Consider the following 22,043-nt stretch of genomic DNA (forward strand, 5'->3'; position numbering starts at 1 on the left):
GTGAGAAAGATAACAAGTGCAATGCTCTCTAGCAGAGTGCAACAGGAAGTGGCAGAGCCTGGTTTACATGGGCCTTGCAAACGAATCACACAGTCACCGAAAAGCTATAGTGTACATTGCCATGCTCTTACATCACACACTCATAGTTATGTCAAATATAGGCCAGTGTTATAACGGTTTATCTTGAATTAAGAGGCAGATAAAGGTAGAATATTTTACTTTCTGTAGAATATAGAGTGACACTGAGGACTGGCGATTATATTTTGAACACTGAACCATAACGATCATTTGCGGAAATTAAGAGTTATAATTTATGGATGCAACTAGGGGAATGTCAGTCTGATACTAATATCAGATATCGATTCCAATGTGAACTAAGTATCTGGAGAGGGCCTCAGATTGTGGGACTCTTGATGCTGGTGGAGGAATGATTTAACCAAATTTTAAAAGCTGAATGTTTGAGAAGAACGTGCATACTTCTAGATGGCAAACACAAAGCAGCGGAGCAAATCTGTATGGTAGCATTTCAAACAAAGCTACTTCAAAAAAAAGCTTCCAGGAGCACTGCAAAAACAAGAAATGCTAAACTGACAGGGTAAAAGTGTTGTGTTGCATTTCACATTATTTTTCTTTCTTTTTTTTTTTTTGTATCTGTGATTCGTACAATAGATGAAACCGACCCAGTCCACCAGACATCCAGAGCATCTCCAATTAGTTTCTGACATGTTTGTTGTTCAACGGGCAAACTATTCATTAACGATGTCCAACAATGTCCATATAAACATGGCTGTTGGATCTAAACTCTCCATACTGCTGGTGACAAATCAGCACATGGGAGTAGTGCATCTTTTCATAGACTACTTCACTTGATTGAACAACATTTTAGACTCAGGTAAGTAAGCTACGTCACTTGATTGATGAGAACAACATTTTAGACTCAGGTAAGTAAATATGTGAGACTGTCACAAAGCATCACAGAGGTTCAATTTTATAAGCAGGACATTTGCAAAATGCCTATCTGCTTCTCAGATAGGCATAGCTGATTGGTCGGAATTACTAAATCTGATAAGGAAAACAGATAACCGACACAGACAATAACACCAGGCGGAAATTCTAGTTCAAAGACAAATACATTATGTCTGAGGGTGTGGCAGGTAAGGTTGCATGGGATCAATGTTCTCGATCCCATGAAGAAGATGACACCAAATATGTAACAACAAACCTTTGTTAATGACATTGCTCAGGTTAGGACATTGAAATGCTCAAAGAAATACAGTTTAGGCACAACAAGACAGGACAAGATGGCAGTAACTGCTGCAAAACACCAAAACAAACAACCAAAACTAATCGTTTGGTTTTGGCTAACTCAAATACAGGATTTTTTTTTTTTTTTTTTTGGTAAAGCCTAGGAGTTGGGCGGAGCCTGAATCCTGGCAGTCAATCCAGTATGTAATTGGAATTGTGAAGCAAAAGTCACAAACAAATCGTTTTGTTCAGGTAACAACAGAGGAAAAGCCCTACACCGTTTACATTAACAAGCTTTAAACATATAACAATACAATTGCACCTCGAATGATCATAACCAGAAAAAAAATGCATGAATAACAACTACTACAAAAACACACGACTTGTACCGGAGTTCAGTCAACTATCAGAGCTACAGCCAGTTACTGAGCTAAATTAATGATGCAAACTGTTAAATATGTACTGCCGAGATTGACTGCGGCTCTGCTGGGACAACGAGCAGGGTTACGTATTATAGAATGAATGGTTTGTTTAAAGTGAATGTTAATGTAGCTGTGAGGTTGCGACTGTGTGTGGAAGCTGGCGAGTGTCTGTTGGCTGTAGAGGTGTATATGCAGCCGCATAAGAGGTGGATTTAAGCCGCCTCTGTAGGCTATTAAAAGTCACCTAAAAGTCGCATAAAACAGCAACCAAAAGTTGACAACAACTTAGTTCTTTTTTAAAACAGTCGCCTGAAACGTAATTAAGAAGGGTACTTACACAGAAAAGCAATGAAACGAAGGGCAAGAGCGTCTCGTATGTTTCCTGTTCGAAAGTTGCCGTGTGTCAGTGGGGAGAAAAAATGTACGCGGAAGTAGACTTGAAAAAGCAAAGAGGATCAGGTGGCGGTTTAAAAAATGTGTTCTGCTGAAAAACAAATCGCAAAGAAATGCCATATAGTCGGCAGTTGCTGCTATTAATGTTTTTTATGGTCAATGTGGATGTATTGCGTCTTTAGTGTTGTCAAAATCACGAATAACTCGTCAACGCTGGTTGTTTCCAATCTGTGTTACACAGTAAATCGTCCCCATTACGGTTACAATGCCTTAGTTTGTTTAAATAACATTTTAAGATGTACATTAAGAACTTGATTATGTTAACATTTATTACACGACGTCATAAAATAAAACATCTATTCAGGGGAATTCACGGAATAGATTTGAACACTTTAAAAAATAAAGAACGGAATAGATTTGAACACTTTAAAAAAATGTTTTTTTTTAATAAAAATCCATAACGAATGTATGAATGGAAACTATGATTAGCTTTTGATGTGTTAAACTGTTTTGGAGGCTTTTGACTTTATAAATACCAAGGTAGTAGAACATATTTCAAATAGTCTAATTTAGGATTTTTTGTAATAAATTGGAAACTCAAAAACGGTTATACTATATATAATTATTTATGTCGAATTTAAAAGTTTTTTCAAAGGAAATTGTCTTTTTAACGTGCCACTTACATTCACATATTTTTGCCATTGTTATTATTTTTTTTATCAATTAACTGGCGCATTAATCAATCTATTTAATCCTGAAACCAAGTGTGTAAAGACGTCAAACTTTCTATTAATATCTAAACCGTTCGACTATTTGTTACTAAAAGCCGACCACCGTAGTAATACTTACACTTATACTTACTGTATATAAGTATAAGTAATATAAGTAAAACAATAAATGTTATTTTTATGATTATTGTCGCTGCTATAAATTGACGACTGTTAAATCTACGTCGCTGTCCAAATGTATATTGGATTAATCTTTAGGTTCCCTGTTTTTTTTTTGTTTTTTTTTTTACTCACTTTGTCTAGTTGCTCTATTTGCGCCCCCATGTGGAGAACTACTGACATCAACTAAGCACTTCATACCGCAAACTGACCAAATAACCCGTTTTTAATTTACCCTGGAACTACAACTCCCCGTTAAACTGTACCACCGTAGTCGACTATATGTGCGATGTCCTGTGTATTTAAATAAAATAGACGTTTTAAATATATATATAAAAAAGATATTTCGTGCAACAACATCTAGGAAGATTGAGTATAATAATCCTTACCATTAGCTTTGCATTGTAAATCTAGAGGGGGCTACAGATCTGTTGATCAGTGTCACTGTTTTAGGATGTTGATTAATAACAACGTCATGATACAACACCATTAGTCAAAGTAAGATTATTTTAAGAACATATACTTTATACTACATACCTACTTGTATGTTAAGGTTAAATAGCCATTTATCCATCTATGATTGGCTAAAATGGTCCACAATCACATCAGGAAGAAGTCAATTCAGTCTCTCATGACAGGAGACCTAGTCCATAGGTAGGTAGGTAGATGGACGGATGGATGGATGGATGGATGGATAGATAGATAGAAGAATAAATATACAAGAATGTGTATGGGTTTTAATTTATTTTGTGTGTTATCGTATTTTCTTAAAATAACTGCTGTGCAAATGTTCCAAATGTCATTAATACTGACTTGTTCTAGAAATTCAAAAGCATCAGCTGCATGTCTTACATTGCTTTATATGTGATGTTTGGTGGTGTTTCCTAATAACATTCGAAAGAATGTGGTCTCGTCCGTATAGCGACCAGGTGATGTAAAATGATGCCGTTCTGAAGTTTCAAAACTACGACAGGCCACGGAGACGTACCCAGAATAATGTTTATTGCTTTTGAAGATATTACTCTTTTTTTGCACTTTCATTTTTTTGTCTTTTTACAGCAATACAAAGAGAGATTAATAGGTTAAATCACTGCATTTTGGGGGGGATGTGTACAGACATACACATACTGTACAAAGAAAACAATATTTACAGCTGTTAGTTCACATGGAGGTGATTGTAGGCCTCTGGTAGCAACTTAAGACATAGAGCTTTACATTAAGTTTACAATAAAGCTTTCACAAGTAATCATACGTCCACTGTTTGACAAAACATAGGCAGATGAGTGCTACAAATCTGTACAACATGATCTACGGATCCCTATGTATTGAGAAAACAGAGTGTATCAAGGTCGCTGGGCAAACAACGGATAAAGCATGTTTTTAAGATATTTTATCATCTGGATAGTGGATGTATCAACCTACTGCTGGCAGGGACAGAAAATATTAAATAATAATAATAAAAAAATAATAAATAAAAGCAGTGTTTCCCAACCTTTTTTGAGCCACGGCACATATAATGTATATCATCGGGAAAAACCCTATGGCAAAACGTCAAACAAAAATCTTTGACCTCATAATTGATTAAAATCATGGCCTGTTTAGTTGAAGACAACGCTGATATACTGGCAGGAATAGAAGAAAGACACTCACTTTTTTTTTTAAGTTTCCATTTCCATCTGCTGCCTTTCATGCTTTGACGAGCAAAAAAAAAAAAAAAAATTATATGTAATAAATAATACTTTTCAGCCCAATAAATAAATTGGACAATATCTCCACAGCACACTAGCGTGCCACGGTATGGCGGTTGGGAATCACTGTTGTAAAAAAAAAATAATATCTCCACGGCACGGCAGTTGGGAATCACTGTTGTAAAAAAAACAGCAAAGACCTGTAGTTTACAGATTTAACTAATTACAGAAAAGTTACACTGGGTGAATACTAACTAGAAAAATAATTCCACTGGCATGTATTTAACCCTAGAGTTTTAAGTTGGGCATGTGGCAAGAATCACCAAAGGGCACAAATTAACTAGGCTTGAGAAAAATCGGAGAGGATTCGCAGCGTGACTTCTGTCCTCATCATTAAAAAAAAAAAAAAAAAAAAAACCACCTTAAGAGTGCAGCTCGCCGTATCTTAATAATTTAAACTTTCAAACATACCAGGCTTATAATATCCTCTGAGCATGTTCAAATATGCAAAAATGAAATTACAACAACACGTTTCAATTTTGCCATAGAGAATTCTAACCAATTTAATGTACACAATATCAAAATATATATACACCGAAATATTGAAAGAAGTGTGAAGAGTGGTCGGCTCCTCCACTGCTCCCTTTTCCATCTCCTGTTTAGAGAAAAGTGCACAAAATACTCGAAACCACAGGACAAAATTAATATTCACAGACCGTCACAGATAACACTATTAGAAACGTAGGAGTTTGAAAACATTGAAAATGACCTGCAAAGAACAATATCATATAAAAGTAAGTGCAAATTATTTCGAGGAGGGGGGGGGGGCGCCAGGAAGATCAAACGTATCTCTTCTCTTAAAGACTTGCTGAGTAGGTTCAACACTAGATGGCAGTATATGACCACGATCAATGAAGTATATAAAGTCTGCGCACTCCTGTTTAAGTGTCTCGTTGACGCTGACGTATTGTTGAACAGGGTTTTTTTGAGAGCATGAAATTAAACAACACCCTGCATTGTGATGAAAAACCTCCAAACTATTGAAGTCAATACTAAAAAAAAAAAAAAAAAAAAAAAAAAAAAAAAAAAAAAAAAAGAATAGACAGCAACAGTGGTACAGACTGGTGATGGGCCTATCCTAAAAAAGTGCACATCCTTTTTGTTCAAGGATGGAGTGTCACGTAAGTCAATATTCTCAGGGATCTGTCATCTGAGAAAAACACAAACAAACAAACAAACAAATAATATAATATGACAATATTAAAACAAGAATAAAGTGCATCAAAGTAAAACTTACCATAGCTCTAAGCCCCGAGGGTGTGGCACATGAGTATCACCACTCCCAATAAACCAGTACCTTACAGTACGTTAGACTGTAAAATTTCTTTCTTTCTTATTAAAATCATTTCCTTTCTTTTTTCCTTCCTTCCTTCTATATTTTCAGAAAGTCCAAGAGGTGTCATTATTTTTGAGATAATTGGTTGATTTTTCTTTTTAAATAAAAAAAATCTTTTTTTTTTTTTTTCACTGATGTTCATTTAAAATGCAAATAAATGCATTGGTATTTTATCTGCGGTTTAGAACCAAACGACCCAGGCCCCAGCACTGTTCTGGGGCCAAGTGCTTGGGGTGGAGGTGGCGGAGGGGGGGCTTCTGCTTTAAGCAATAACCTTGAAAGCGAAACAGTAATTAAAGAAGTAAATGAGCAGCTGTCAAGAGGAATTACAGAAAGACGAAGAGCATCTCGGACAAACGAGGAGAGAAGAAGAGAGCGTTACTAGAGCTTGATGGGCGAAAGATGACGCGGTATTAGCTGTGAATCAGTTTGAGAGTGTCCGTTTCTCTGTGTCTGTCGTGCAAAGCCATGGACGGAGGAGAAGGAGTGATTGGAACCAGACTCTTCAGCGGGTGCGGTGACACCGGTGGAGGGAGAGCGGAGATGCGGGGCAGCACGCCGGCCTTCTTTCCATCCAACTGAATCGGCGATTGATTGGCCAGGCTGGGATTCTTCCTCATACTGAACTCGTGCTCGTTTTCATTCTCTGAGCTGCAGTCGCTCAGATCTGTGATCTCCAGGTCTGAGTCTGACTCCGGGTCCTGCTTTACTCCTTCTCTCCTCTCGGTGGGGCTCTGCCGCTCGGCCCCGTTGCCCCCTCCTATTCCAACTGCGCCCAGGCCCAGGTTCAGCCCAGCGCCGGGAGGACTAGCTTCCCCCCTCTCCCCCAGAATCGCCCCGTTGCCAACTTCAGTTCGACCCAGAGAGAGGCTGCCCGGGTAGGGTGGAAGGCATGGTCTCGCAGGCTGACCACCCGCTGTGATGTTTGCGCCTGTTGTCTCCCTCTCACCCCCACCTGCCTCCCCTGTGGGCAGCAGGGAGGAAAATGGGTGAGGCAGCTGGGAAAGGCTGCTTTGCAAAGGGTTGGGGTAAAACTGTGAAGGGTACAGGGACCCAGGGGGTAGTTTGGGGCAGCTATTGAGGGAGAAAGCCCCTGGGAGATAGGGGTTAAAGCCCCAGGGGTAGTCAAATGGTGGGTTGCGTGGGTAGGGGCCCAGCAGAGATGGGGGTTTAGAGTAGCACGGGGTGCCTGTACCGGAGGGAATCAAAAAACGGTGGTTAGAACACAGAGGTTTCGTGACATACAACGTTCAGAAATGTTCCCTATTTGTGTTTACTAGCATTAGCGATTCTGATCTAAAGCCACGGGGGGCTAATTCTGGAGCCAGTTGCCTTCAACAAAGAGCGATGGGGGTCATTTATGCATGCCGCTGCTGCATAGCGCGCCGTGCTACGAAGACATGGATTCTGCACCACCTAATACCTGCGTGTTGTACCGTGTGACAAAACATTTGTCCTTTTAGGAAGATGGCGAGCCATAGTTTGAGAACGCCGTAAGCCGAGGACCCCCTGCATATAATATTGTGTACTACTTGGTGCATTTTTTGTGTGGCGTTTTCGTGGGTGAACTACGTGTTTTATCCATCCATCCATCCATCCATTTTCATCCGCTTATCCGTTACCGGGTCGCGGGGGCAAATCACACTGCATCGTACCAACCCCCCTGAACATTCCTGCGGGTGGTGAGTCCACTAGGAGGCGCCAACCGCCCTAACCGGGATTCGATCTTACCCAAGAGGTGAACCTTGGGGTTCCAAACCAATGACAGAGACATTGCCTCATTGGACCAAAGCGCCACCTATGGGTTTTACTCCTCCACGTTTTCTTTTATTTCTGCTGTGTTTTACGTTGCTGTTAACCTAGACCGGTACTTCTTAAACTTTGGGGCGGACCCCCTTCTGGGTGAGTCGTCGAGCCTAGTGACTGTAGGTCGCTAGGTGGCAACTCGTAACGGGGGTTTGCGCAGATAAGAAGTCAGACATTAACGCCACTAAGACCCCGGCGGAAGAGAAAAGTACGAACTAAGCCGAAAAGTGACGTCGGCGAGAAATTTCAAACTCCAAAGTGTTGAAAAGGAAATATTTGGCCACAGTTTGAATGCACACTGTGACAGCTGGGTCAGTCACCTTGTTAAAAAAAAAATAGTTTTGGGGCTAAATAATAAAGCACGCTTCAGCTTGTGCTTCCAGAGGTTAAAGAACTGACAGCATGAAAAGTGCCTATCTCTCCGCGACTAACTCTTTGTATCATTTTAGATTAGGTCAACTCCTTAAGGTGAAGCGAATTAATAACTGCACCACATCTGAACTCGGTGCGGTTCCTGGCGAGAGGGGGGGGGTCTCTCGGTGATAGAAAATGCCGGTACGCCGAGGTGAAGCTGGTGATCAATGATGAATGAGCAAACAAAAGTATTGTCTTCTCCACCCTGCTGTACTTCCTTCCAGCTGACAACTAACTCAAAGATTCTCTCTTGCCCGGTTTTTTTTTTTTTTTTTCTCTCTCTCTCTCTCTGGCTGGTGCATTCTCTCCCTTCTCTTTAAGTCTCCCTCTGTCTTCTGCTCTCGTTCACTATGTTATTTACTATGCAGGGCTAATTTGACAGTGGTGAAGTCTCTGCATGCTGGAGCAGGAGTAGCTGGCAGACACATGAATATTGAATCAGTCAGGCAGGCCTCACTTGCTTATGAAAACACAGTAATGGGCGCCCACAGGCCACAAACTGAAGCCTGCACCCACAATTAGGGCCTTCCTGCCTGGGAAGGGATTAGGACAGTGGGGGCACATGGGAAAGGGAGAGGGGGGGATGAGAAAGGAGGAAGGAGGGTAGGGCCTGAGGACAAACTGAGTGGGGAGGGACAGACGGTGGGGGGGCGGTGAGGGGGGGAGTTGTGAAAGATGCACTTTTTTTTTGAAACGTATGAGTGCAGCAGAGCTTGTTTACACGCTGAAGCCCACCAGGCTGTTTCTGATGAGCACCAGAACAAACAGAGAATCTGAATAGATCCATGATGGCTTATTACACGTGCACTCAATGTCAGTATAGGACCTGAGACTGTTGATCATATAAAGATTGAGGATGTCCAATATAGACTTTTTGCCGATTTTGTCCGATACGCTGATATTGTCCAAACACTTAATTTCCAATTCCGATATCAACCGATACCGATATATTCAGCCGTTTCGGAGGAAAAACCGATAACGGTTGTTACAGATATTACATAATTACGCAATTATCGGGCCGATAATATCAGTCGGACGATAGCATTGGACAGTAGCAAAGTTTATGAAAATTTACAAAATTGACTTTAAATATTTTATTTTTAGGAAACAATGGCTAAAGTGGGGAAAGACTCCTTTACTATCACTAGAAAGTTCCAGGTGTGATACAACCGAGTCGCCAAATCTCAGGTTGGGTTGCAGCAGTCTTTTTCAGGTAATGACTTTCAGGGGCTCCTTGTTGTCTAAATGACATTTTACTAATATGCTTTGGTTGAGAAGAACAAATGATTGATCGCAGCTACGTTCCTAATTGTATAACGCCCAGTCGTGTGCCACACGCTTCGACCACAACGACACGGGGAACAACATCGATCTCCAGAAATAAGTCAAGAAGCCAAGAATGAAGTTATGCCTTTTTGCAGTGGTTGCAGGGGTTCCGTACCTCTGTACTAATACGTTAGTATCTATGCTAACACAGCGGTAACATGAGAATCTAGACCAGGCGGGGACAAACGTTTTGAGTCGCGGGCCCCGATTGGTCCTAAAATTCAACAGGGGGGACCGAGTCAGGAGCAGAAGTCATGCATAAAGGCTAAAATCCTAAAATGCTTTTATCATTTTCTACGCCATCTATTGGGGAAATGGGGTATCGCAGTGAAAAGGCAGAAGTATAATGACAATATAAATAAATTATATAATATGAAAAAAATTCGCAGGGTGGACTAAAAAAACTGAAGGGGCCACATCCGGCCCCCAGATGTTTGCCTATGCCTGATCTAAGACCTAAAAATGGAGGCCTCCAGTCACTAGGTGGCAGCAACTCATACAGGGGTTTGCATAGGTAAGAAATACACTTTATCAGGTTCTCAATAGTATTTCAATGTAGATAAGAAATACACCTTATCAGGTTCTCAATAGTATTTCAATTCAAGGGGTAGAGGGCGTGAAAACATTTCTGTCCCCTAGGGGGGGGGGCATGACTAAAACTAATTAAGAAGCACTGGCATAAACTAAGCAAAGTTGTTTGGCTTCACAGTCTGTCTCCCCTGTGTTACAGATGACACCTCCATTCTGCTGCCTCCGTTTTTTGCCGTGCTAATGCATAATTAATGGGTTTTCCTGATCCACCTGATTTTTTTTGGATCAATTTCTAATTTTTTTCTGCATCCATTGACTTGGTTTATTTTTACAGTTCAGGTTCATTTTAAGCACAGGGCTTAAGTCCAGCTTCACTGCCTCTCTTAAATCGTCTTCGCTACTACAGCTGCCCGTGCTCTATTCTACTTGAATACAGCATCTCCTACATAACACAAGACAGCATAGTTTTTTTTATATATATATTTATCTATATAACCCCATCTTTAGGATACCAAAAGATTCTCCTTTAGGTTTTTGCAGAGACAAATTCAGTTTGATGTTGAAGTTTGTTCCCCCCCCCCCCCTCTTGTCAGCTCACCTGAACTGAGGAAAGGGAATGTGTCCAGCCTTAGCTTGTCTCCTTCAGGCCCTGGTGCGGTGGTACCACGATCAAAAAGGGATGTTCCTCTGCCAGACTCTGGCAAGCGGGGAAACAGGGACTGTATGGTCTGAGTAACAGGGAGGGAGATAAAGAAAGAGAAAAACAGTGAGTAGAAAAAAAAATAAGTACCAGGCTGATAAATATGGTGTTGTACAGATACTTTCTTTTTTTTTTTTTTTTTTACAGCTGTGATTTTCTTTTCCACAGTTAATAATAAAAATACAGTTTTAGGTATGATTTCGCTACACAATTTTCTTCAAATTAAAAAGGGAATAAAATATATGCTTTAGGTTTCACATTGACATGTTTCCACGGTGAGCTCTGTTGAACCAGTGCTTTATAAAGGCTTGGTCGTCCTGGTGGGGCAACCGGACAGTCGGAGGTATTGACACCCGGTCTACATGGCAGGACGACAGCACCTTTGTAAAGACAGCTGATGAGGAAACTTCTGGAAGGAAGACGGGAGCCCACCGTCCAAACATGTCAAGGTAAAATTACACTGGATTTGTCTAAATCTCTGGTATCAGCCGTTACTGCGGACCGGTAGTACTGCGTCATCGTTGAAGGATTATTAAATTTTCAAAATAAAACCTAACTACTAACTTCTGTTAGTATCAGAGTCTGAATGATCTGTTGTTTTGAAACATTACCATAGAAGTAAAGGGATATGACTGGATTCTTTTTGAATGAAGTGAAATAGTAAAACTGCAGTACATTTTTTTTTTACTGTGCCCCGCTGCGGCCCGGTACCAAATGACCTCGCCTGAATAATTGTTTTGAAACATTACCATAGAAGTAAAGGGATATGACTGGATTCATTTTGAATGAAGTGAAACAGTAAAACTGTGCCCCGCTGCGGCCCGGTATCAAATGACCTACGGACCGGCACCGATCCCCGAACCGGGGGGTTGGAAACCCCTGCTTGATACAAACTGTCTATCAAGCTTTATCAAGACAACATGAATCTATCAGGAAATACGTTCATGTCTAATTGCTGCTTGAAATATGATGATATTTGAGAAAGCAAACCAGCAGGGGGCAGGATCTTGGCGGACCAAGAATGAAAAGCTAGATACGGAGTCAAACTTTCATAGGTAACTCGATCTTTTAAAAAGATTCCAACCATCCGTATTTCACCAATCATCTTGAGGTTTAAGTAGAGACCACGGTCCATTTTGTGTGAGGGGACAGGATTTGAGAGCGGCACATGCATCCAGGATGTAGGATATCGTCGATGTCGATGTGTAAAATAAAGTATGAGAAGAAGGAGGAAATGATGGGGGGGGGGGGGCAAATGGAAGGGGTAAATCTAAGTAACTGTACTACCGAGCTACAGGATCTGCGTTCCTTAACCCGCTGCATTAATGACCTGCAACTGATCTGGCGTGATTCCCTTCCCTCGCGGTGCCTTTCATTTCCAATCGATGGACGGATGGATACAGCATCGGAGACGGGGATGAGAGGAGGTGGGGGATAACGTCTTCCTTTTTACTTAAGGACAAGTTAAAACCGTCCCCTCATTCAATGTCACCGCTCGAATCTGCCTCTCCTTATCCAGTCTTAAGGGGTGACACAGATGCATGATGGATGATTCTCTTTTACTGTACTTTCAAAGGCACGTGCACTTTTCGGGAGCAGCAGGCGTCTGCGGCGAGAGGGTTTGAACAGTGGCACTTGGTGTCCACCAGCTGGACACACACTTGGGACGATACAATGGCCCCCCCCATTGTATTGTTGTTGTTACTGCTGTTAATATAACTGCAGTTGCCATAGATGCCATTCCCATCACTTTTCTTTTGCTATATTTAAAAATAAATTTAAGGATATAACATAAAAAAATAGGCTTTTGTAAACATAAAAAGCCACCCTGTTTTTTTTAAAAATGTAGTCAAAGATATAAAAGCATTAAAATACAGAAAGAGCCGTTCATTTGGCAAAAGATAAATCGCCAAAGTTTTCCTACACGTTGGGATCTTGCGGCTAAAAAGACGATGAGGAGCAGAAACGTTTCATATAGAAAAATAATAATAATAATAATAATAATAATAATAATAAATAATCTTAAATTTCAACCCCGAAAAAAAATTATTAAAAAAAAAAATGTAATATGTAATGTGAGCCTATAATCAACTTGCCTTTTACCTATAATTTTGCGTGTATAAAAATGATTTGCTCAGTGAGAAGCAAATTTCTACTGCATTTGTTCCTTCGTTTCTAGAAAGGTCCGGTAAGAATGACGAATGAGGTTGATTACTGCATACCAAAATAAGCTAAAAACTATATATAAAAAAAAATTCATATGTAATTTTGTATTTTTCTTGTTTTTTAAAAAAATCTGTAAAATGAAGTTTTGCAGCACAACTGTTCAAGTTCTTTTCTACTTTCCCATCATACCTCTGGGGTGCAGTCCGGGGCTGTGGTGCCTCCGCTGAAGTGGTTCTGGGCCAGAAAGAAGGGCGTGTTCGCCATGTCCAAGAGGGGGTAGTTGACTAACACCACCTTGCTGAAGTTGAACTTGTAGGTGAAACGTTTCCCTTTGGTTTTGTGTAATATCCGCTTGTTGTAATAATACCTGCCAAGCAGAGGAGAATGGAGGAAGTGGACAGGGATAAGAAGGGAAAAGAGGAAAAAAGGAAGACAAAGAAAAGAATTACCAAAGCGCTCTCGTCGAGGATTCGGAGTTTAATCCTGTACAAAAACAAATCGGTAAACAGCCTGACCGCTACGGGCAAGAGCGTTCTCCTCTTAGCTGCTTTTTTTTTTTTTTTTTTTTTTTCCATTGTTGTTATTCATCCCGTAACACCTCAAGTCAGTTCATGGCTAACTGCCTTGATCCAAACAATACAATCTTTTAGGGTAAATTTTCTTCAGCTGTTAACCCCCTCCCCCTCTCCCTTTCTCTCTCACACACAAACAAACTCACACAAAAAAGCCCAATTTCTCTGACAGTGTTTTTAGACCTTCATACACAGAGAAGGGTGAACACCAGACTGCTGATCAAATACTCAGATCAAATGCGGAACAACATTTCAAGAGCCATCATTCTCAGACACTCATGTTGATCATTACGTTCCGCGAACACACCGCACGGGTTAGCATTCTTCATGCACAGCTGTTAACGTCCCGTACTCACTAAAGTATGATAAACATGTGGACACCCTTAAGGTATGTAATATGCACTTTGTAATAATGTGGCAAACTTCACGTTGGGCTGCACATCGGCTCTGAAAGCTTGTGAAACTGTGTTAAGGTGTCAGACAAGGTAACAGATCTGAAAGCAGTTGCACACGTCTTCAACGTCACCCCCTTCAAATTAAAAGCAGTAAATTGAGTATATATTTTTAAATAGAAACTAGTCAGTGAGCAATTCCTGACAGGTTGCGGATTTAAGAAGCTAAGAATAGTAGCGGCTGGTAATTAGGGCGATTGAAGTGATGCCAATGAAGTAACAATAAATCACATTTCACAAGTTTGAAATTCAAAAATGACTCCTAACTCTACGGTTAATCACAAACTCGCAGACCTTGTGAGCGGGAAATTATCGACTAAGGATGGCTCCATACGACTTTTCCAATACTGACTCCACAACTTGGAGTGTCAGCTGATACCGATATCAATTTGATATCTTTTTTCTCCTCCAGTGTGCCGCAGGCTACCATTGCTCAGGTGATTTACATGTAGCGCAAAGTTAAGTTGAGCATTTTGGCTTGGTTGCTCAGGACACGGCGTATTTGATCATTTATTATTAATTGTTCTGAGATCCCTTTTGGTCTCACCCCTAAATGTTGCTGCTTCAATTTTTTTCAATGTTTTAACTTCAAACTTTTCAAACATTTTGCTCTTAACCAGTTTAGCCTTCCGTACTAATCTCCTTTTAGACCAGGCATGGACAAACTAAGGCCCGGGGGCCGGATGCGGCCCATTCAGTCTTTTAATGAATCGGCCGTCCCTGCAATACCCATGTCTTCCTGATAGACGCATTTTAGCCTTTATGCATGACTTCTACCTTAGTTCACACCAACGTTCCATCTATCTACTCGTGACCCGCCCCCCCTGTTGAATTTTAGAACATTGTGGGCCACGAGTCAAAAAGTTTGGCCACGCTTGGTTTAGACCAAGTCTCTGGAAAAATTCAACAACAACAACAACACATAAAAGCTACAAAATAATCTAGGCCAAACTAATTGATTTTGTCACTTGGTCTCTTCTGTTTCTTCCTGGGCATTGGGAGTGGGTTGGGGGTTGGAGTGGTACAACCCATCCCTGCAAGGAGATCCGTGTGGTATCTGTTTCATTGACGGACAGACAAGGAGTTTGGTTGTGTATTTTGGGGGGGGGGATATTACAAGGTGTGACGTTTGTGTTCAACAGTTTCCTCGCTTGGGTTCAGTGGTTGATACGCAAGCTGCCCCCAACTTTCCCTGCATGGTTTTGTGTATCTGACATATAGGGGGAAAGCATTGGGGATCGATCGACGTACTCCAGTCAATAAATTGATAAACCTCCTAGGTTTTGCGATACTAAAGGCAGGGAAAGTAGTCAGTTTATTTAACAGAGCAGCTCGAAACCACTGGGCTTGTCGACGTACAGGCGGTTTTTCAACCAACAGAATGCATTAATAAGCAGGTCTCTGTGGCAACAACCCCAGGTGTCTCCCAAAGGGCATGTCAAGTCGGCACCATGCCAGTTTCCTGTACCACCCACAAAGGTGTCACAGTGTACAGTCTGCCAGGATGCCAGGTTGATAGGGAAACATGGGAGCCATCTGGTCCCAGGTGGAAGGAGCCGAGCGCTCTGACAGGGGGGGTTAAAAGCGTGGTTTTTTTTTTGTGTTTGCATGAACAGAAGGGAAGGAGAGACAGCGGATGCTGCGGAGTGAAGAATCTGCTTGATAGTCTAATGAAGAGGTTCCCAAAGCAGGGGGTGCGCCCCCTAGGGCTCGCAAAGTACCACTGCAGGGGGGGTAGCGGATTGAGTGAACGAATGAAACGTAACGCAACGTATTGTCCGATGCTGTAAATGTTTAACAAGAGACTGGCGATAGCTGATAATAATATTAAAAAGGAGACGGTTATTTTTAATTCTTGCTCTCGTTTTTGCTGTCGCCCGTTCGATCTGCTCACAGCAATAGCTCACTCCTACTAACTGACCAAAGTTGGCAATGCTAGCATAAATTGGACAAGTATAAGGTGTGTAAAAACAGTTACAGTTACTACTCAGCGTTTAAGTTTCTTTTTAAGAATGGTGTTCACACATCACAGGGGCCGTTAGACACGCTCTGTAATATAAAGGGAGCAGCTTAGCCTTATTACGAATGTGCACTGTGTCATCAGTGGAGCAGCGCGCTAATCTGTATGTATTCACTGTGTCTGCATTCTGGGTGCAATCGTGTGTGTGCGTGCGTGTCGTGCCTCGCGCGGCAACTGTGCCGTGGCCCTTAATTGAGCAATTAAGTGAGGCTAATTAAGAAGGCTAATTGTGGCCTCAGCCAATTCATTACAATTAGCCTTTGACGACAGTCCCCATTACAAAGAGGCCAAAGGAAAGCGGTATGAGAAAGGAAGGGGGGTGAAGGCGTATTTGCATAAGGAAACTGCAGTTGGGGGTTTGGAGCGATGAAAGTCGGGAGTGAACGGCTTCCTTCTGAGAGAAGTGAAAGACATTCGCACTAGATTATACCCGTGGTCTAGTTTACTGTAGTAGATAGTAACCCTACAACAAGAAGATAACAGCACAAACCCAGAGTTCTCAGATTCAAGGGTGATAAAGGTTAACAATAAGCCAAGATAGATTCTTCAAACTGGCACCTAGTCCATCGGAGCATAATGAGTTGTCTTTCTTTCTTTGGGAAGAATGATCATATGTATGATGGGACAGTGACTAACTTAGCCAGAAGAGAACTACTATGAATACTCCTGTCAAATACGTGTACAAGTTGATGTCAAACTGTTGGTGAGAACTTTTTTTGGTTTTTCCGTCATACCTCAGTGCCCTGCTAAGCTTATCGTAGTTCATGTGGGGTTTGCATTTCCTTATTCCCCACAGCCGTGCCACCTCATCCGGGTCCTTGATGACGAATTCTCCGTAGTCGCCCTGCCAGGCAATCACTCCCTGGTACTCCTCCTTCTGCAGCAGCTCCAGGATGAAGTGCCACAGCTGGATTTGCCTAGAACCGGGGCTTGACTCAGGCTTGTAGGCCCAATCTGGGAAGGCAAACCCTGTGGACAAACAAAGAGAGAAAAACCAGGAGGAAGATGAGATCAGATGAGAACTGTTGTTGACTATACAGTTGCTTACCAGGAAGCAGAGTGTTTGCTGCTGTTGCTGCTGTTGTCTGAATGATGAATGAGTGATGGAGGTGAAGGATGGTGTGTTTAATATCACAGCACACGCCTTGAGCAATGTTAGTCTCTGCTGATACCCTGTGGCCCTAACGGGTCGGCAGGATGACACCTCACTGGAGGAGGTCAGATTGATGCAGCCCGTGTCTGAACTGCAAGGCCTTTTACTTAATATAATAGATTTTGAACACGGTCAGAGCTTGAAGCTTGAATTCCTCTTGTGCCACCACTTGAAGCATTGGGGAAAAACTGGTTTAAGCAAATGTAGAAAAATTGCTTTTACATAATAAAAATGTTGTCCCTGCAGTAAAGCAGACATGCATGTCGCAGGGTTTCATGGGAAACTTTTTTAAAAATTTTTTTTTTTAGTATAACTGTTTATTTAGATGGTCTGGTTTTCACCCAATTATAAATGGGTCTAGAACATATGTGTCAAACTAAGGCCTGCGGGCCAAATGCGGTCCACCGAGTCATTTTGTGTGGCCTGCAGAACTTCAGTGTTTGCCTTATAATAAACTCCATGTTGTTGAGTTTTAACTTAATAAATTATTTTTTATTAGACAGAACAATGAAGAATATTTATAATAAATAATAATCAAGTTCAGAAATATGTATTAATACATTATATAGTCATTACATCTATACAGTCCTCCATTTACATTTACATTTTCCTTTAAGGGGAACTGTATTGCTGCCCCTGGAGTTTGACACCACTGGTCTAGAACCGGCAAGGGCAAACTAAGGCCCGGGGGCCGGATGCGGCCCGTTCAGCTTTTAAATCAGGCCCGCCAAACTTTTCCAAATTATATAATTTATTTATATTATCATTATACTTCTGCCTTCCTTGCAATACCCAGGTTTCTCCAATAGATGGCATAGAAAAAATTAAGCTTTGTGCATGACTTTTACATGTCATTTATGAAATCACTGAGTTTGATGTTTTCTCCAAAGGCATTTAATGGATTTCAGCATGTTGCTTGGACTCACCTGGCGTCCAGAGTGCAGGCACCGGAGGGAGCAGCAGATCACTGACACAGTTACAGTCCATGCCTCCACAACACCTGCAATAAGAACACAGGAAAACCGATTAAGATCACATCGCATGGGGGCATAACGGTGATCCTTATTGGCCAAGAGCAGAAAGACAGGTTTGAATCCAAGTGAAGATAAGCACAACTGTGTTAACGTCAGACAGTAGTAAATGACCGTTACTCAAGTTACTGTAATTGAGTAGTTTGTGTGAGTAATTTGTAATTGTTTAAGTAGTTTTAGGAATAGGTCATTTTATTTTTACTGAAGTACATTTTGGCTCAAGTTCATTGCTGCTGGAACAGAACGCGTTACTGAGAAAACAATTAAATGCGGGGGAAAAAAAATATCCTTTTTTGCAACAAGTAACTAAGTAGTTTTTAATCTAAGTAAACTTAAAATAAAGGTTTTTTTTTAAACTTTTACTCAAGTATATTTTTAGATGGATACTTTTACTTTCACTTGTATAAAATTTAAGCAAAGTAAATATACTTTTATATGATTTTTTTTTAGTACTTTTTCCACCTCTGTGAAGGACAAGGACCACCCTCTTGGCTATTGTCACATTAAAAAAAAAAAAAAAGGAAAAGCCAGAAGGACAAATTGAAGACAGAGAAACTCTGCACTGAGTCGTGTGTCAACTGTCACGTGCAACACTGTCCACATCTTATTGTCTTTTCTTTACTTCTAATTTAGCAAATAATATACTGTAACACAGTGGGAACCAAACCATTCAAGCACACGAAATAGGGAACTGTGATTAAAATGAGAGAACTTAAGAAGTCTCACTTCCTCACAGGGCTTGCATCACAATTTGCATCACATAATTTTAGCAAACTTTTCTTTTCTTTTTTTTTTTTTACAAGGTCTCAGCCAAGTGATTCTGTTATGTTCTCTTTGTTTATGTTCTTCTACTCATGGGTGTGGTTCTTTATACTAAGTTATTATTAGTTGGTTACTTGATTGATTGATTAACTGGTTTTATTTATTCATCCATTCAAAAAGGTAAACAAACATTTTTTTTGGACCAATCAAAGCATTTTAGAATAACAAATAAATAATAAAAAAAAGTAATAGCGAGAACATAATACTTAACTATACTAATACTAATCAAGGTTTACTGACACAGCTGTATGTAAAGCAGCTACAGTAATAATAACGGGCAATGAGGTGTGAACTGTAAGGAGAAGACGGGAATTTTTGTGCATTTTCAGAACAAATATATGAACACAACATAAATACCAACTTTTACCCCGCCCAAATCTAAGGTGACCGTCTGCTGACACCATATACCTTCAAGCTACTTCTTAGTTGTAAATAAAAGAAAATGACGAGAATGAGAATGATGAGCCTGCAGGTCACTAAAAGCACCATCATCATCATCAAACAGTTGGGCCAATGTGTCCTCTACGTCTGTTTTTTTTTTAAAGTAAGATGAAAAAAATAGGTGAGTATCGAATTGACCTTTGAACGGCATTACGTTACCTTAAAAATAAACGTACTTAGTTATTGATATTCTCTGTTGTAATGCTTGAATGATAGCAAGCCTCCAGCCACTAGGTGGCAGCAACTCATACAGTGGTTTGTACAGATAAAAATATACATGTTATAAGGTTCTCAATAGTATTATAATTTGCAGATGTTTGGGTCGAGGCGGGGTGTAAAAACATTTCTGTCCCCAAGGGGGGGCATAACAGTAAATATTTGAGAGTCTGTCACTTAGTCAACGTCATCTGGGTACATTACGTTGGGGGAAATACGCACGTGCATGCAATTCTCTTTCACTTAAAGTAGACTTTTTTTCCCCCTCGCATTTCATTTTTTCACTCAGAAACTGTAGTAACTGAAGTAAAATGACTCGAGTCAAAATGTACTTAAGTAAAAGTAAAATGACTCATTTCCTGAAACTACTTTTAAAAAAAATTTACAAATTACTCACAAAAACTACTCAATTACAGCAACGTGAGTAAATGTAATCCGTTGCTTATCTAACTAATGAGAACTTCGACCAGGAGTATAGTTATGGAATATTAAAATCTCAGTGGTGATTGTCGATCTGCGGTGAAAAACGACTTCATCCCTCGCGATGGTCACGTGACTCAGGTGTGGACTTTCCTGATGAGTAATGAGACACAATTTTGCTTGGAAATCACAGTTTGGTTAAGGTGGTTTTTAACAAAGCTGAGACGAAGGATAAGCTCTGCTGCTTTAATGCCGCCTTCCCCCCCCCCTCCCCCCCCCTGCCTTCGTGCTCTACCTCTATTTAATTATGCTCTGTGAATTTTGGATTTTCCCTCCAGCATTGATATGGAACGTGAATTATTGAGGTGTGTTTGTATAAATTATTATTGCTAACTTCAGGCACTTCTTACTCTCTGGCCGACCCTCTCCATCTCTCCGTCTCTCGCTCTCCTTTGCACTCACCATGCTCCAAGCCTTTGGACTGTGGTCCCTTTTTGCTCTCTTCATCTTTCTTGTTTTTCAGCCTCTCTTTCTGCCTTCAAATACAGAGTTAGTAATAATCCTCTCCTCGCTCTCATGCCCTCTGACCATGATTCTTGTTATCATTCTCCTTTTTCTTCGTCTCTTTCTCTCCCTCGCATCTTTGGCTAACTTGCTAGTCATGTTTCTATAATGAGCCCCAGTTGTTGTACAGTATGTTATGGCCCACTGTAGACACATATGAATGGCGTAACCCTTACACAGGTTTTTTTTTTTTTTTCAGAATACAGAAAGTAAACTTGGAAAGTTATATAATGAGTAAATCCATTTAGTTTAATCAGTCATTATATTTAAAAAAAAAAAATATTTAGTTGCAATGGTTTCTATTAAAAACCCTTCATTTATTTAAAAGTCTGTCTTTTTTTTACCATGTTTTCATGCAAAAAAAATTACATCATATCATATAACACATTTCCTGAACATGAAGTATTTGTGTATTTTTTTTTTTTTAATTCATGAAACGGGCCGGATTGAACCCCCAAGCGGGCCGGTTTTGGCCCATGGGCCGCATGTTTGACACCCCTGCTATAGACTATATATCAGCTGAAGCCAACAATAAAGTATCATTGTACCTCTCCCAAATATCTGATTTAAACAAGAGGGAGTCTCTAGTATTACGAGCGCCATAGTTTGAGAACCACTGTTCAGTTGCCATTCCTCCTAAAAACATCTGTAATCTGGAAAAAAAGTTGTTTTTTTTGTTATTTCTTATGGGAAAAAAAAGAGTTTTTTTTTTGTTATTTCTTATGGGAAAAAAATGATTTGAGATACGAGTACCGCAAGTTACGAGTTCGGTCCTGGAACGGATTATGCTCGTATCTCGAGTTTCCACTGTATATTGTATATGTATATATTTTACATTGTGTTGTTTGTGGGTCAGTAGGTAGAAGAGGGTCAACCCAAGGGTTAAAAGGTCAAGTACAAACTGTATTCGTTTGTATGTCGCATCCCTCCACTGAATTTGTACATACAATATATAATTGGCACAACCTAATGTTTAGACAGCCTTGAGCGGTCATATACTGCAGCGAGATACATTTTCACCCTCAAAAGGTTTTATTGAAAATTTTGTTCATGTCAGCCATGTCTTTAGCTGCAGGGAATCAGTTGCAAAAAATAAATGCTACTTTTTTCTCTTTTTTCACAATGTAATAATCTATACGTTCACTCGTACCAAAAGGCCTACAGGTCAAGCACATCTGAGGCAAATTCAAAAATAGAGCACATTTAACAGAAAACAACGCCAAAGTGTTTCAGGGGAGGAAAACAACAAAAAGAATCAAGCAATTAACCGATAACCTTTTCATTTTATTTAAAGAGAACGGCGACCTGGTCCAGAAGAAGAAATCTAGAAATCTACTTTATCCCCCCTTCCAGCTCACCACTACCACATAATATACCA

At 40.5% G+C, this 22,043-nt stretch overlaps 2 protein-coding genes and 1 long non-coding RNA gene across 7 annotated transcripts in view; 1 reads left to right on the forward strand and 2 right to left on the reverse strand.

Annotated features, from left to right (window-relative positions):
- The window catches only part of arhgef1 (Rho guanine nucleotide exchange factor (GEF) 1), a 40,040-nt gene extending 37,729 nt beyond the window's left edge, over positions 1 to 2,311 (reverse strand). For all 5 annotated transcript variants that reach the window (XM_017037996.2, XM_008323972.3, XM_017037994.2 and 2 more), the window contains exon 1: positions 2,005 to 2,311. The gene's annotated coding sequence lies outside the window, so the exon portion shown is untranslated. The remainder of the gene's footprint in view (positions 1 to 2,004) is intronic.
- On the forward strand, positions 416 to 1,594 carry LOC112487900 (uncharacterized). Its single transcript, XR_003051431.1, has 2 exons — positions 416 to 892; positions 942 to 1,594. It is a non-coding gene; the product is annotated as an uncharacterized LOC112487900 (long non-coding RNA).
- A 3,850-nt stretch (positions 2,312 to 6,161) lies between the features above and the next one.
- Positions 6,162 to 18,353, reverse strand: erfl1 (Ets2 repressor factor like 1). Its single transcript, XM_008323976.3, has 5 exons — positions 18,098 to 18,353; positions 16,753 to 16,987; positions 13,164 to 13,341; positions 10,707 to 10,836; positions 6,162 to 7,220 (listed from the first exon to the last, which is right to left on the reverse strand). Exons 1-5 carry the CDS (start codon positions 18,156 to 18,158, stop codon positions 6,445 to 6,447), a joined length of 1,380 nt encoding a protein of 459 aa, XP_008322198.1. The 5' UTR covers positions 18,159 to 18,353; the 3' UTR covers positions 6,162 to 6,444.
- Positions 18,354 to 22,043: the final 3,690 nt, after the last annotated feature.

The sequence above is a fragment of the Cynoglossus semilaevis genome, chromosome 13, assembly GCF_000523025.1.
Source record: "Cynoglossus semilaevis isolate Cse_v1.0 chromosome 13, Cse_v1.0, whole genome shotgun sequence".
Taxonomy (NCBI): Eukaryota; Metazoa; Chordata; class Actinopteri; order Pleuronectiformes; family Cynoglossidae; genus Cynoglossus; species Cynoglossus semilaevis.